Genomic DNA, 17,155 nt, shown 5'->3' with positions numbered 1-17,155 from the left:
GCACAGGCGGCACCTGTAATGTACAGTCTGCACCAGTACTGCACGAACTACGCCTTAATGTACAGTCTGCACCTGTACTTTACAGTCTGCACCAGTACTGCACAGTCTGCACCAGTACTGTACAGTCTGCACCAGTGCTGTACAGTCTGCACCAATACTGCACAGTCTGTACCTGTAATGTATAGTCTGCACCAGTACTGTACAGTCTGCACCATTATTGTAGAGTCTACACAAGTACTGTACAGTCTGCAAAAGTATTGTAGAGTCTGCACAAGTACTGTAGAGTCTGCACCAGTACTGTACAGTCTGCACCAGTACTGTACAGTCTACACCTGTACTGTACAGTCTGCACCAGTACTGTACAGTTTGCACCAGTACTGTACAGTCTGCACCAGTACTGTACAGTCTGCACCAGTACTGTACAGTCTGCACCTGTACTGTACAGTCTGCACCAGTACTGTACAGTCTGCACCAGTACTATGCAGTCTGCACCAGTACTGCACAGTCGGCACCTGTAATGTACAGTCTGCACCAGTACTGCACGAACTACGCCTTAATGTACAGTCTGCAACTGTACTTTACAGTCTGCACCAGTACTGCACAGTCTGCACCAGTACTGTACAGTCTGCACCAGTACTGTACAGTCTGCACCAATACTGCACAGTCTGTACCTGTAATGTATAGTCTGCACCAGTACTGTACAGTCTGCACCAGTATTGTAGAGTCTGCACAAGTACTGTACAGTCTGCACCAGTATTGTAGAGTCTGCACAAGTACTGTAGAGTCTGCACCAGTACTGTACAGTCTGCACCAGTACTGTACAGTCTACACCTGTACTGTACAGTCTGCACCAGTACTGTACAGTTTGCACCAGTACTGTACAGTCTGCACCAGTACTGTACAGTCTGCACCAGTACTATACAGTCTGCACCAGTACTGTACAGTTTGCACCAGTACTGTTTTTTCCGCATCAGTACTGTACAGCCTGCACCAGTACCATACTGTCTGCACCAGTACTGTACAGTCTGCACCAGTACTGTACAGTCTGCACCAGTACTATACAGTCTGCACCAGTACTGCACAGTCGGCACCTGTAATGTACATTCTGCACCAGTACTGCACAGTCTACGCCTTAATGTACAGTCTGCACCTGTACTGTACAGTCTGCACCAGTACTGCACAGTCTGCACCAGTACTGTACAGTCTGCACCAGTACTGTACAGTCTGCACCAGTACTGCACAGTCTGCACATGTAATGTACAGTCTGCACCAGTACTGTACAGTCTGCACCAGTACTGTACAGTCTACACCAGTACTGTACAGTCTGCACCAGTACTGTACAGTCTGCACCAGTACTGTACAGTCTGCACCAGTACTGTACAGTCTGCACCAGTACTGTACAGTCTGCACCAGTACTGTACAGTTTGCACCAGTACTGTACAGTCTGCACCAGTACTGTACAGTCTGCACCAGTACTGTACAGTCTGCACCAGTACCATACTCTCTGCACCAGTACCGTACAGTCTGCACCTGTACAGTACAGTCTGCGCCAGTACTGTACAGTCTTCACCAGTACTGTACAGTCTGCACAGTCTGCACCTGTAATGTACAGTCTGCACATTTACTGTACATTCTGCACCAGTACTGTACAGTCTGCACCAGTACTGTACAGTCTGCACCAGTACTGTACAGTCTGCACCAGTACTGTATAGTCTGCACCTGTACTGTACAGTCTGTACCAGTACTGTACAGTCTGAACCAGTACTGTACAGTCTGCACCAGTACTGTACAGTCTGCACTAGTACCATACTGTCTGCACCAGTACAGTACAGTCTGCACCAGTACTGTACAGTCTACACCAGTACTGTACAGTCTGCACCTGTACCGTACAGTCTGCACCAGTACTGTACAGTCTGCACCAGTACTGTACAGTCTGCACCAGTACCGTACAGTCTGTACCTGTACGGTACTGGTACCCAGGTGTATCAATGGGTACAGTCTGCACCTGTAATGTACAGTCTGCACCTGTAATTTACAGTCGTCACCAGTACTGTACATTCTGCACTAGTACCGTACAGTCTGCACCAGTAGTGTACAGTCTGCACTTGTACTGTACAGTCTGCATCTGTACTATACAGTCTGCACCTGTACTATACAGTCTGCACCATTACTGTACATTCTGCACCAGTACTATACAGTCTGCCCCAGTACTGTACAGTCTGCACCAGTACTGTACAGTCTGCACCAGTACTGTACAGTCTGCACCAGTACTATGCAGTCTGCACCAGTACTGCACGAACTACGCCTTAATGTACAGTCTGCACCTGTACTTTACAGTCTGCACCAGTACTGCACAGTCTGCACCAGTACTGTACAGTCTGCACCAGTACTGTACAGTCTGCACCAATACTGCACAGTCTGTACCTGTAATGTACAGTCTGCACCAGTACTGTACAGTCTGCACCAGTATTGTAGAGTCTGCACAAGTACTGTAGAGTCTGCACCAGTACTGTACAGTCTGCACCAGTACTGTACAGTCTGCACCTGTACTGTACAGTCTGCACCAGTACTGTATAGTCTGCACCAGTACTGTACAGTCTGCACCAGTACTGTACAGTCTGCACCAGTACTATACAGTCTGCACCAGTACTGTACAGTTTGTACCAGTACCGTACAGTCTGCATCAGTACTGTACAGTCTGTACCAGTACCATACTGTCTGCACCAGTACTGTACAGTCTGCACCAGTACTGTACAGTCTGCACCAGTACTATACAGTCTGCACCAGTACTGCACAGTCGGCACCTGTAATGTACATTCTGCACCAGTACTGCACAGTCTATGCCTTAATGTACAGTCTGGACCTGTACTGTACAGTCTGCACCAGTACTGCACAGTCTGCACCAGTACTGTACAGTCTGCACCAGTACTGTACAGTCTGCACCAGTACTGCACAGTCTGCACCTGTAATGTACAGTCTGCACCAGTACTGTACAGTCTGCACCAGTACTGTACAGTCTACACCAGTACCGTACAGTCTGCACCAGTACTGTACAGTCTACACCAGTACTGTACAGTCTGCACCAGTACTGTACAGTGTGCACCAGTACTGTACAGTCTGCACCAGTACTGTACAGTCTGCACCAGTACTGTACAGTCTGCACCAGTACCGTGCAGTCTGCACCAGTGCTGTACAGTCTGCACCAGTACTGTACAGTCTGCACCAGTACTGTACAGTTTGCACCAGTACTGTACAGTCTGCACCAGAACTGTACAGTCTGCACCAGTACCATACTCTCTGCACCAGTACCGTACAGTCTGCACCTGTACCGTACGGTCTGCGCTAGTACTGTACAGTCTTCACCAGTACTGTACAGTCTGCACAGTCTGTACCTGTAATGTACAGTCTGCACCAGTACTGTACAGTCTGCACCAGTACTGTACAGTCTGCACCAGTACCGTACAGTCTGCACCTGTACTGTACAGTCTGCACCAGTACTGTACAGTCTGCACCAGTACTGTACAGTCTGCACCAGTACCGTACAGTCTGCACCAGTACCATACTGTCTGCACCAGTACTGTACAGTCTGCACCAGTACTGTACAGTCTGCACCAGTACTATGCAGTCTGCACCAGTACTGCACAGTCGGCACCTGTAATGTACAGTCTGCACCAGTACTGCACAGTCTACGCCTTAATGTACAGTCTGCACCTGAACTGTACAGTCTGCACCAGTGCTGCACAGTCTGCACCAGTACTGTACAGTCTGCACCAGTACTGCACAGTCTACGCCTTAATGTACAGTCTGCACCTGTACTGTATAGGCTGCACCAGTACTGCACAGTCTGCACCTGTAATGTACAGTCTGCACCAGTACTGTACAGTCTGCACCAGTACTGTAGAGTCTGCACCAGTACTGTAGAGTCTGCAGCAGTACTGTACAGTCTGCACCAGTACTGTACAGCCTGCACCTGTACTGTACAGTCTGCACCAGTACTGTACAGTCTGCACCAGTACTCTACAGTCTGCACCAGTACTGTACAGTCTGCACCAGTACTGTACAGTCTGCACCAGTACTGTACAGTCTGCACCAGTACCGTACAGTCTGCACCAGTACTGTACAGTCTGCACCAGTACCGTACAGTCTGCACCATTACTGTACAGTCTGCACCAGTACTGTACAGTCTGCACCAGTACTGTACAGTTTGCACCAGTACTGTACAGTCTGCACCTGTACTGTACAGTCTGCACCAGTACCGTACAGTCTGCTCCTGTACCGTACAGTCTGCGCCAGTACTGTACAGTCTTCACCAGTACTGTACAGTCTGCACAGTCTGCACCTGTAATGTACAGTCTGCACCAGTACTGTACAGTCTGCACCAGTACTGTACAGTCTGCACCAGTACCGTACAGTCTGCACCTGTACTGTACAGTCTGCAACAGTACTGTACAGTCTGCACCAGTACCGTACAGTCTGCACCAGTACCATACTATCTGCACCAGTACTGTACAGTCTGCACCAGTACTGTACAGTCTGCACCAATACTGTACAGTCTGCACCAGTACTGTACAGTCTGCACCAGTACCATACAGTCTGCACCTGTACGGTACTGGTACCTAGGTGTATCAATGGGTACAGTCTGCACCTGTAATGTACAGTCTGCACCTGTAATGTACAGTCTTCACCAGTACTGTACAGTCTGCATTAGTACAGTACAGTCTGCACCTTTACTGTACATTCTGCACCAGTACTGTGCAGTCTGCACCAGTACTGTACAGTCTGCACATGTACTGTACAGTCTGCACCAGTACGGTACAGTCTGCACCTGTACTATACAGTCTGCACCAGTACTGTACAGTCTGCACCAGTACGGTACAGTCTGCATCAATACTATTCAGTCTGCACCTTTACTGTACATTCTGCACCAGTACTGTGCAGTCTGCACCTGTATTGTACAGTCTGCACCTGTACTGTACAGTCTGCACTAGTACTGTACAGTCTGCACCAGTACTATACAGTCTGCACCAGTACGGTACAGTTTGCACTTGTACTGTACATTCAGCACCAGTACTGTACAGTCTGCACCAGTACGGTACAGTCTGCATCAATACTATTCAGTCTGCACCTTTACTGTACATTCTGCACCAGTACTGTGCAGTCTGCACCTGTACTGTACACTCTGCACCTGTACTGTACAGTCTGCACTAGTACTGTACAGTCTGCACCAGTACTATACAGTCTGCACCAGTACGGTACAGTTTGCACTTGTACTGTACATTCTGCACCAGTACTGTACAGTCTGCACCAGTACTGTACAGTCTGCAACTGTACTGTACAGTCTGCACCAGTACGGTACAGTTTGCACCAGTACTGTACAGTCTGCAACTGTACTGTACAGTCTGCACCAGTACTGTAGAGTCTGCACCAGTACTGTAGAGTCTGCACCAGTACTGTACAGTCTGCACCAGTACTGTACAGCCTGCACCTGTACTGTACAGTCTGCACCAGTACTTTACAGTCTGCACCAGTACTGTCAGTTTGCACCAGTACTGTACAGTCTGCACCAGTACCGTACAGTCTGCACCAGTGCTGTACAGTCTGCACCAGTACTGTACAGTCTACACCAGTACTCTACAGTTTGCACCAGTACTGTACAGTCTGCACCAGTACTGTACAGTCTGCACCAGTACCATACTCTCTGCACCAGTACCGTACAGTCTGCACCTGTACCGTACAGTCTGCGCCAGTACTGTACAGTCTTCACCAGTACTGTACAGTCTGCACAGTCTGCACCTGTAATGTACAGTCTGCACCAGTACTGTACAGTCTGCACCAGTACTGTACAGTCTGCACCAGTACCGTACAGTCTGCACCTGTACTGTACAGTCTGCACTAGTACTGTACAGTCTGCACCAGTACTGTACAGTCTGCACCAGTACCGTACAGTCTGCACCAGTACCATACTGTCTGCACCAGTACTGTACAGTCTGCACCAGTACTGTACAGTCTGCACCAATACTGTACAGTCTGCACCAGTACTGTACAGTCTGCACCAGTACCGTACAGTCTGCACCTGTACGGTACTGGTACCCAGGTGTATCAATGGGTACAGTCTGCATCTGTAATGTACAGTCTGCACATGTAATGTACAGTCGTCACCAGTACTGTTCAGTCTGCACTAGTACCGTACAGTCTGCACCTTTACTGTACATTCTGCACCAGTACTGTGCACTCTGCACCAGTACTGTACAGTCTGCACCAGTACTGTACAGTCTGCACCAGTACGGTACAGTCTGCACCAGTACCGTACAGTCTGCACCTGTACGGTACTGGTACCCAGGTGTATCAATGGGTACAGTCTGCATCTGTAATGTACAGTCTGCACATGTAATGTACAGTCGTCACCAGTACTGTACAGTCTGCACTAGTACCGTACAGTCTGCACCTTTACTGTACATTCTGCACCAGTACTGTGCACTCTGCACCAGTACTGTACAGTCTGCACCAGTACTGTACAGTCTGCACCAGTACGGTACAGTCTGCATCAATACTATTCAGTCTGCACCTTTACTGTACATTCTGCACCATTACTGTGCAGTCTGCACCTGTACTGTACAGTCTGCACTTGTACTGTACATTCTGCACCAGTACTGTACAGTCTGCACCAGTACTGTACAGTCTGCACCAGTACGGTACAGTTTGCACCAGTACTGTACAGTCTGCAACTGTACTGTACAGTCTGCACGAGTACGGTACAGTTTGCACTTGTACTGTCCAGGGAGTACAGTGTATGGGAGCCGGTCGGCCGAGCGGACAGCACGGTGGACTTGTGATCCTGTGGTCCCGGGTTCGATTCCGGGCTCCGGCGAGAAACAATGTGCAGAGTTTCTTTCACCCTATGCCCCTGTTACCTAGCAGTAAAATAGGTACCTGGGTGTTAGTCAGCTGTCACGGGCCGCTTCCTGGGGGTGGAGGCCTGGTCGAGGACTGGGCCGCGTGGAAACTAAAGCCCCGAAATCATCTCAATATAACCTCAAGATTCGATACAGTATGCACCTGTACTGTATAATCTGCACCTGTACTTTACAGTCTGCACATGTAATGTACAGTCTGGACCAGTACTGTATAATCTGCACCTGTACCGTACAGTCTGCGCCAGTACTGTACAGTCTTCACCAGTACTGTACAGTCTGCACAGTCTGCACCTGTAATGTACAGTCTGCACCAGTACTGTACAGTCTGCACCAGTACTGTACAGTCTGCACCAGTACCGTACAGTCTGCACCTGTACTGTACAGTCTGCACCAGTACTGTACAGTCTGCACCAGTACTGTACAGTCTGCACCAGTACCGTACAGTCTGCACCAGTGCTGTACAGTCTGCACCAGTACTGTACAGTCTGCACCAATACTGTACAGTCTGCACCAGTACTGTACAGTCTGCACCAGTACCGTACAGTCTGCACCTGTACGGTACTGGTACCCAGGTGTATCAATGGGTACAGTCTGCATCTGTAATGTACAGTCTGCACATGTAATGTACAGTCGTCACCAGTCCTGTACAGTCTGCACCAGTACTGTACAGTCTGCACCTTTACTGTACATTCTGCACCAGTACTGTGCACTCTGCATCAGTACTGTACAGTCTGCACCAGTACTGTACAGTCTGCACCAGTACGGTACAGTCTGCACCAGTACCGTACAGTCTGCACCTGTACGGTACTGGTACCCAGGTGTATCAATGGGTACAGTCTGCATCTGTAATGTACAGTCTGCACATGTAATGTACAGTCGTCACCAGTCCTGTACAGTCTGCACTAGTACCGTACAGTCTGCACCTTTACTGTACATTCTGCACCAGTACTGTGCACTCTGCACCAGAACTGTACAGTCTGCACCAGTACTGTACAGTCTGCACCAGTACGGTACAGTCTGCATCAATACTATTCAGTCTGCACCTTTACTGTACATTCTGCACCAGTACTGTGCAGTCTGCACCTGTACTGTACAGTCTGCACCTGTACTGTACAGTCTGCACTTGTACTGTACATTCTGCACCAGTACTGTACAGTCTGCACCAGTACTGTACAGTCTGCAATTGTACTGTACAGTCTGCACCAGTACGGTACAGTTTGCACCAGTACTGTACAGTCTGCAACTGTACTGTACAGTCTGCACGAGTACGGTACAGTTTGCACTTGTACTGTCCAGGGAGTACAGTGTATGGGAGCCGGTCGGCCGAGCGGACAGCACGGTGGACTTGTGATCCTGTGGTCCCGGGTTCGATTCCGGGCTCCGGCGAGAAACAATGTGCAGAGTTTCTTTCACCCTATGCCCCTATTACCTAGCAGTAAAATAGGTACCTGGGTGTTAGTCAGTTGTCACGGGCCGCTTCCTGGGGGTGGAGGCCTGGTCGAGGACCGGGCCGCGTGGAAACTAAAGCCCCGAAATCATCTCAATATAACCTCAAGATTCGATACAGTATGCACCTGTACTGTATAATCTGCACCTGTACTTTACAGTCTGCACTTGTAATGTACAGTCTGGACCAGTACTGTATAATCTGCACCTGTACTGTATAATCTGCACTTGTACTGTACAGTCTGCACTTGTACTGTACAGTCTGCACCTGTACTGTACAGTCTGCACCTGTACTGTATAATGTGCACCTGTACTTTACAGTCTGCACTTGTTATGTACAGTCTGCACCAGTTCTGTACAGTCTGCACCAGTACTGTATAATCTGCACCTGTACTGTACAGTCTGTACTTGCACTGTACAGTCTGCACCTGTACTGTACAGTCTGCACCAGTACCGTACCGTCTGCACCAGTTCTGTTCATTCTGCACCTGTACTGTACAGTCTGCACCAGTACCATACAGTCTGCACCAGTACTGTACAGTCTGCACCTGTACTGTACAGTCTGCACCAGTATTGTGTAATCTGCACCTGTACTTTACAGTCTGCACTTGTACTGTACAGTCTGCACCAGTACTATATAACCTGCACCTGTACTGTACAGTCTGCACTTGTACTGTACAGTCTGCACCAGTACTGTATAATCTGCACCTGTACTGTACAGCCTACACCAGTACCATACAGTCTACACCTTTGCCAAACAGCATGCACCAGTGACATACAGTTTTCACGAGTACTACACACTCTGCACCAGTACTACACACTCTGCACCAGTACTACACACTCTGCACCAGTACTACACACTCTGCACCAGTACTACACACTCTGCACCAGTACTACACACTCTGCGCCAGTACCATACAATCTGCACCAGTACCGTATAGTCTTAAATCGCCCATTAACTGATCAATCAAAAATGGATCTAAATTATGCAAACCACTGCTACTATTCAAATTACATGATTTGGTAATCTGTATTAAAGCAGATTCAATAATATTCCTATTGGAAATGTGTTTACAATTCGTTATTGAAGAAACCCTCTCTTAATCAATTTGGTGAGAACATTTTGACATATGAACATTAAAAGCATTAGAAATTGACTATGTCTTACAGCAGGCATGTTAAACTGAGGGTTTCCCGAGGGTCATATGGGCCACATTAGTGTATTCATATCACACACCATAACTAATTGACGTCATTTAATAAAAATTATTGCAGAATATTTTTATTAAACTTAAAATACACAATGTGCATACAAATGGTTTATCGGCTAGCCACGTTCAGAATGAAGTAACAAAAACAAAATCAAAATAATAAAATAAAAAATAATTTTTTTAAACAGCAACATAGACTTCTATGCAACATCAACAAATACATTGTACAAAAATTACAACAGTTCAAAGTAAATTTTTATTTACGACTATTCAGTCATCATTTTGAGTGTTTTGTCCTGAGGCTTGACACCTCCTTTTAATGAAAATGTTTGTAATGTCTGAAAAAAATCAGTTTTTGCTGATTTCATGAACGAAAATAACTGTTCATACACATAGGAAGAACTAAACATTGCCATAATCCTTGTGGCAAACTTTTTGACGTTATATAATTTTTTCATGACGGTATAAAATGAAACCAGGTATCCCCACGTCAAGATAGTTTGCTCTGAGTGTAGAATCCGAATGCATTTCTAATAGTTCTTTATGTGGGCTTTCTGCTGCCATGGTAACGTCAAAGATGAATGGTGTTGATAATAATGCAAAGTGATGTTCAAAAGATGAGAAATAAAGAAATTTTCTTGAAATTCCTTTGGCAACAATTTGAGGTGACTGTCATACTTAGCAAAGCTTAGTACAGACTCAGTATTGGCAGCTCTTTGCACTTAGGAAAATTAACTAAATTTTCATGACTTCTATAACCTTAGATTTGCAATGAAGCACTTGATATCATCGTACAACTGAGTGATGAGTTTGTTGATACCTTGTAATTTCAAATTAAGATAAGTTAATTGTGCAGTAATGTCCACAGCAAAAGCCAGATCCTGGAGCTAATTTTCATCTGTTATTTCCTCGGTGTTTGGACCTTTCATCTCCAAAAACAATTATTTCTTGTCTCAACAAATAAGATCTTTTCAGCACTTTGAGACATGACAACCAGCGGACTTGTGTGTTGAATGGTACATCTGTAAACTGATTATCCATAACTGTCAACAACTGGCTAAATTGTCGGTGGTTGAGAGTCCGGCTTCTGTTATAGTTCACTGTCTTTGTGACCAAACTAACCACATGATCTAATTTTAAAGTCTTCGAACACAAATTTTGCTGATAAATAATGCAGTAATAATGTGCAAATGATGAATGTGGATGTGAGTTTTCTATTTTTGTTCATAACTTGGCAGCAACACCATTATGTCTGCCAACTATATTGGCAGCACCGTAGGTAGATAAGCATGCAAGTTTACTCTTAACTAAACCATAGTCATGCAGAACCTGCTCGACTTTCCCCAAGATGTCCCGGCTTCTTGTAATGTCTTGCATGGGGATCAGTTCAAACAGTTCTTCATAAATATTAAATTCACTGTCACAGACCCTGAAGAAGACCACAAGTTGTGCTGTTCCAGTGATGTCAACGGTCTCATCAATAGCAATAGAAAAGTGTTCAAATCTTGATGATGCGGCCTTCAACTGTTCTTTCAAATCATCTGACATTACATCAATCCGTTCAGCATCAGTGTTCCTGGTTAACGAAATATCTTTGAATAAGTGTACTTTCTCTGGACACACAATTTGAACCATTTTTAAAAGGCATTATTTTACAAAATCTCCTTCACTGTAAGACTCCCCACTCATAGCGATCATTGGGTTGAGTCCACAGCTTGCAGTAACGGAAGAAAAATTCCCTTTCTCAATGTTCGTAAAACAGGTCTGTTGCTGCCTCAAGTTAGCCTTCAATTCCTTGAGTCTTGATGCATTTGGCCTTCATATTTATAGTAAGATCGATGATGATTCGTTTCATAATGTCTTTACAAGACGTATTCTTTAGGCGTGGCAATGCTCTTGTTGCTAATTAAACATTGTATCTTTCCATTCATCGTTATGCACAAATACTGTAATTCCCATTTGTCTTGAAACACTCGACTTTCTTCGTTCAGTTTCCTTTTTCTCTTAGCTGGAGGAACACGAGCTATTTTAAAGATGATGTTGAATCTGAAAAATAAAAAAATTAAATTAAGAATAAAATGACCGGTTAAAATATTAAAACGAAATTAAGGCTAGCTGGTTAAGGCCGCTTAACAGTTAACGTTATGTCTATTTTAAGAAGACTTGCCTCGCTTGCCTCACAGCTGCATTCGTAATTCTTTTGTTCTTTTCAGATCTATTAAAGAGTGATTTAAATTATAAAACCGAAATTTTGAGCCGTTAAATGACAAAATCACAGTATCGTTTGTGTGGGCCGCAGGTGTGCTAGCGAAGGGCCGCATGTTTGACATGCCTGTTACAGAGTATTTATGTTGCGAAATAATAAATTTCAAATCTCTGGATATTTGCTCTATATAGAATCTATTGCAGTTTTTACAAGGTATTTTGTAAATGACACAGTTATCACTACGCAGACTGTTTCTAACCAATCTGTTAGACTGGTTAGTCTAACAGATTGTTAGCTTAACAGATCAGTTAGTTGTGGACTGTTGTAAACAGTCTGCGTAGTGATAATTGAGCCAATTACATTACAAAATACCTTGTAAAGATTGTAATAGGTCTAATGACGGCAAACTTCCTATGATTTGAAATTTAAAATTTCGCCACTTAAATACTCTGTAAGACACGGCCAATTGTCTAATGCTTTGTTTGTTCATTTGTCAGAAAGTTCTTACCAAATTCTTCTTCACTAACGAATTGTAAAATCATTTTTAATAGGAACATTATGGAATCCGCTTTAATTGAGATTACAAAATCATGTCATTTGAATATTAGCAGTGGTTTGTATAATTTAGATCCATTTTGAGTGATCATTTAGAGGGCGATTTGAGTAGGGATCATTGATACACATTTATCTCACTAATACCGTATATTATTAAGGAGCCTCACATCTCATTATCTCATTAAAGATACTGTACTTAACCTCATCTCACCTCTTTCCTTCCTATATATCCACACCAACTGAACTGTAAATCCATCCTTCTGAAAATGTATTATTAAATACGAAAGCAATGAAAGTTATTCCTGTCTTAATCTTTCCTTCGTGGTCTGAGACTGTCACATTGTTCATCACGTGTTAATTTATACGTGATTTACACACAAACAAATAATATATATATATATACATATATATATATATATATATATATATATATATATATATATATATATATATATATATATATATATATATATATATATATATATATATATATATATATATATATATATATAAATACACAACTGATTAGAACTAACGTATCTCTGCTATTATATCTACATTTGAGTGAGGTGGGAGGGATGATGTGGCATATAATGATGTGGCATTAGGGGATATTAATAGGGTATTAAAAGTATCAACACAAGACAGAACAGAAACAATGGGTATTGAATAGAAGTGTTTGTAGAAAGCCTATTGGTCCATATTTCTTGATGCTTCTATATTGGAGCGGAGTCTTGAGGTGGGTAGAATATAGTTGTGCAATAATTGGCTGTTGATTGCTGGTGTTGACTTCTTGATGTGTAGTGCCTCGCAAACGTCAAGCCGCCTGCTATCGCTGTATCTATCGATGATTTCTGTGTTGTTTACTAGGATTTCTCTGGCGATGGTTTGGTTATGGGAAGAGATTATATGTTCCTTAATGGAGCCCTGTTGCTTATGCATCGTTAAACGCCTAGAAAGAGATGTTGTTGTCTTGCCTATATACTGGTTTTTTTGGAGCTTACAGTCCCCAAGTGGGCATTTGAAGGCATAGACGACGTTAGTCTCTTTTAAAGCGTTCTGTTTTGTGTCTGGAGAGTTTCTCATGAGTAGGCTGGCCGTTTTTCTGGTTTTATAGTAAATCGTCAGTTGTATCCTCTGATTTTTGTCTGTAGGGATAACGTTTCTATTAACAATATCTTTCAGGACCCTTTCCTCCGTTTTATGAGCTGTGGAAAAGAAGTTCCTGTAAAATAGTCTAATAGGGGGTATAGGTGTTGTGTTAGTTGTCTCTTCAGAGGTTGCATGGCTTTTCACTTTCCTTCTTATGATGTCTTCGATGAAACCATTGGAGAAGCCGTTATTGACTAGAACCTGCCTTACCCTACAGAGTTCTTCGTCGACTTGCTTCCATTCTGAGCTGTGGCTGAGAGCACGGTCGACGTATGCGTTAACAACACTTCTCTTGTACCTGTCAGGGCAGTCGCTGTTGGCATTTAGGCACATTCCTATGTTTGTTTCCTTAGTGTAGACTGCAGTGTGGAAACCTCCGCCCTTTTCCATGACTGTTACATCTAGAAAAGGCAGCTTCCCATCCTTTTCCGTCTCGTAAGTGAAACGCAGCACGGAACTCTGCTCAAATGCCTCCTTCAGCTCCTGCAGATGTCTGACATCAGGTACCTGTGTAAAAATGTCGTCAACATACCTGCAGTATATGGCCGGTTTCAAGTTCATGTCGACTAAGACTTTTTGCTCGATGGTACCCATGTAGAAGTTTGCAAACAGGACACCTAGGGGAGAACCCATGGCGACCCCATCTACTTGCTTATACATGTGCCCATCCGGGCTCAAGAAGGGTGCCTCTTTAGTACAAGCTTGGAGTAGTTTCCTCAGAATACTTTCTGGCATGTCAAGAGGAGTACAGGCTGGATCACGATACACTCTGTCGGCTATCATTCCGATTGTCGACATGGGGTCGCCATGGGTTCTCCCCTAGGTGTCCTGTTTGCAAACTTCTACATGGGTACCATCGAGCAAAAAGTCTTAGTCGACATGAACTTGAAACCGGCCATATACTGCAGGTATGTTGACGACATTTTTACACAGGTACCTGATGTCAGACATCTGCAGGAGCTGAAGGAGGCATTTGAGCAGAGTTCCGTGCTGCGTTTCACTTACGAGACGGAAAAGGATGGGAAGCTGCCTTTTCTAGATGTAACAGTCATGGAAAAGGGCGGAGGTTTCCACACTGCAGTCTACACTAAGGAAACAAACATAGGAATGTGCCTAAATGCCAACAGCGACTGCCCTGACAGGTACAAGAGAAGTGTTGTTAACGCATACGTCGACCGTGCTCTCAGCCACAGCTCAGAATGGAAGCAAGTCGACGAAGAACTCTGTAGGGTAAGGCAGGTTCTAGTCAATAACGGCTTCTCCAATGGTTTCATCGAAGACATCATAAGAAGGAAAGTGAAAAGCCATGCAACCTCTGAAGAGACAACTAACACAACACCTATACCCCCTATTAGACTATTTTACAGGAACTTCTTTTCCACAGCTCATAAAACGGAGGAAAGGGTCCTGAAAGATATTGTTAATAGAAACGTTATCCCTACAGACAAAAATCAGAGGATACAACTGACGATTTACTATAAAACCAGAAAAACGGCCAGCCTACTCATGAGAAACTCTCCAGACACAAAACAGAACGCTTTAAAAGAGACTAACGTCGTCTATGCCTTCAAATGCCCACTTGGGGACTGTAAGCTCCAAAAAAAACAGTATATAGGCAAGACAACAACATCTCTTTCTAGGCGTTTAACGATGCATAAGCAACAGGGCTCCATTAAGGAACATATAATCTCTTCCCATAACCAAACCATCGCCAGAGAAATCCTAGTAAACAACACAGAAATCATCGATAGATACAGCGATAGCAGGCGGCTTGACGTTTGCGAGGCACTACACATCAAGAAGTCAACACCAGCAATCAACAGCCAATTATTGCACAACTATATTCTACCCACCTCAAGACTCCGCTCCAATATAGAAGCATCAAGAAATATGGACCAATAGGCTTTCTACAAACACTTCTATTCAATACCCATTGTTTCTGTTCTGTCTTGTGTTGATACTTTTAATACCCTATTAATATCCCCTAATGCCACATCATTATATGCCACATCATCCCTCCCACCTCACTCAAATGTAGATATAATAGCAGAGATACGTTAGTTCTAATCAGTTGTGTATTTGTGAAGTCTTTGAAAATATATATAAATATATATATATATATATATATATACACATACATATATATATATATGACCGCATATTCTGTATTTATTATTTTCTGGTTTAGGGCTTCTATCCCTCTAACTATTTTCTTAGCATCAGGGCTTAATTGAAATAGGAGTTCTCCAAAACTCATTTTCGTACTTTTAAGGTGAAGAAAAGAAGTGATTTACTATAGAGTGTATTACACTTATTTGTATAATTTGCACGACGTTTCGAACCTCCATGGTTCATTCTCAAGTGAACAGATCTTACAATACTAGTTGATTTTATACCCGCATTAGGTCAGGTGATAATACAATGAAGGTGAAAACATGGGGGGATACATAAGGGATAAACATAGGGGCTGCAGAAGGCTTATTGGCCCATACGAGGCATCTCCTATCCAAACACAAAGATTAATCCAGTGTAATTGGCCTGTTATGTTGGACATTGTCTTCTGTGTTGGCATCGATATGTTCTTGTCTTGTCCTTACTCTCATGGTGGGTAGAGTAAATAGTTCCGTGATTTGGGTGTTCATGGTAGGTCGCTCTATTCTTATGTGAATTGCCTCAAGAATTTGTAATCTTCTTGAATCTTGGGTTTTGTCTATTATGCAAGTATTCGTGTTCAACATTTCTCTTGTTAGAGTAATGTCATGGGCTTGTCTCATGTGATTCCTAGGGGCACCAGATTGAAGATGGAATGTCAAACGCCTCGTCAGCTTGGTCGACGTCATACCTATGTACTTACATTGAAGGTTACATCCTTCGTGGGGGCAAGTGTACATGTATACAACGCTTGACTGCTGTAGAGGGTTCTCCGTCGGCTTCGGGCTGTTTTTGATAAGGAGTTCGGAAGTCTTCTTGGTTTTGTAGAATATTATCAGGTTTATGTTTTGGTTAGGCGTAGTGCTTTTTACTCCTTTACGGATTATTTCTTTCATTATTCTTTCCTCTTTTATATGTTCACTGTGCATGGTTGATTTGTAATATAATTTTATTGGGGGTGTTGTGGTTTCTGTTCTAGGTTCTGAATTATACCAACGGTCCAAGTGTCTTCTTATAGCAGCGTTTATTTCCACGTTGCTATATCCGTTGTTCACCAATACCTGAGTTACTCTTTCAAACTCTCTACTCACGTTGCTCCATTCAGAGCAGTGGGTAAGCGCTCGACGAATATAAGCATTGAGAACACTGGCTTTGTATCTTTGGGGGCACTCACTTCTACCGTTCAGGCATAATCCTATGTTGGTGGGCTTGGTATATACGTTGGTGCTTAAAGAGGTTCCTGTTTTTGTTATTAGTACATCCAAGAATGGCAGACTGTTATTTTCACTATTTCCATGTGTAAATCGGAGTACTGACTCTCTCTCTAGGTGTCTTTTTAGGTCAATTAGTTCATCTGAGTCTTTTACTATTACGAATATGTCATCTACATAACGGCAGTATACAGTTGGTTTTTGTCTGCTACTGAAGACCCTATCTTCGATGGTTCCAATATAAAAATTAGCAAATAAAACTCCTAAGGGGGAGCCCATTGCTACTCCGTCTATTTGTAAATACATGTC

General features: G+C 43.8%; 1 protein-coding gene across 1 annotated transcript; it reads right to left on the bottom strand.

The window, feature by feature from the left end:
- Nucleotides 1-10,795: 10,795 nt before the first annotated feature.
- LOC138352185 (general transcription factor II-I repeat domain-containing protein 2A-like) lies at nt 10,796-11,206 on the bottom strand. Its single transcript, XM_069304453.1, has one exon. It carries the CDS (start codon nt 11,204-11,206, stop codon nt 10,796-10,798), a length of 411 nt encoding a protein of 136 aa, XP_069160554.1.
- Nucleotides 11,207-17,155: the final 5,949 nt, after the last annotated feature.

The sequence above is a fragment of the Procambarus clarkii genome, chromosome 52 (genome assembly GCF_040958095.1).
Source record: "Procambarus clarkii isolate CNS0578487 chromosome 52, FALCON_Pclarkii_2.0, whole genome shotgun sequence".
In the NCBI taxonomy this organism is placed as follows: Eukaryota; Metazoa; Arthropoda; class Malacostraca; order Decapoda; family Cambaridae; genus Procambarus; species Procambarus clarkii.
The sequence above is the reverse complement of the archived record's forward strand: the minus strand, read 5'-3'. Positions and strand labels throughout refer to the sequence as shown.

Excerpts from the sequence above, each read along its gene's own strand:
- LOC138352185 (XM_069304453.1), bottom strand. The coding sequence starts at position 11,206 with ATGGTTCAAATTGTGTGTCCAGAGAAAGTACACTTATTCAAAGATATT.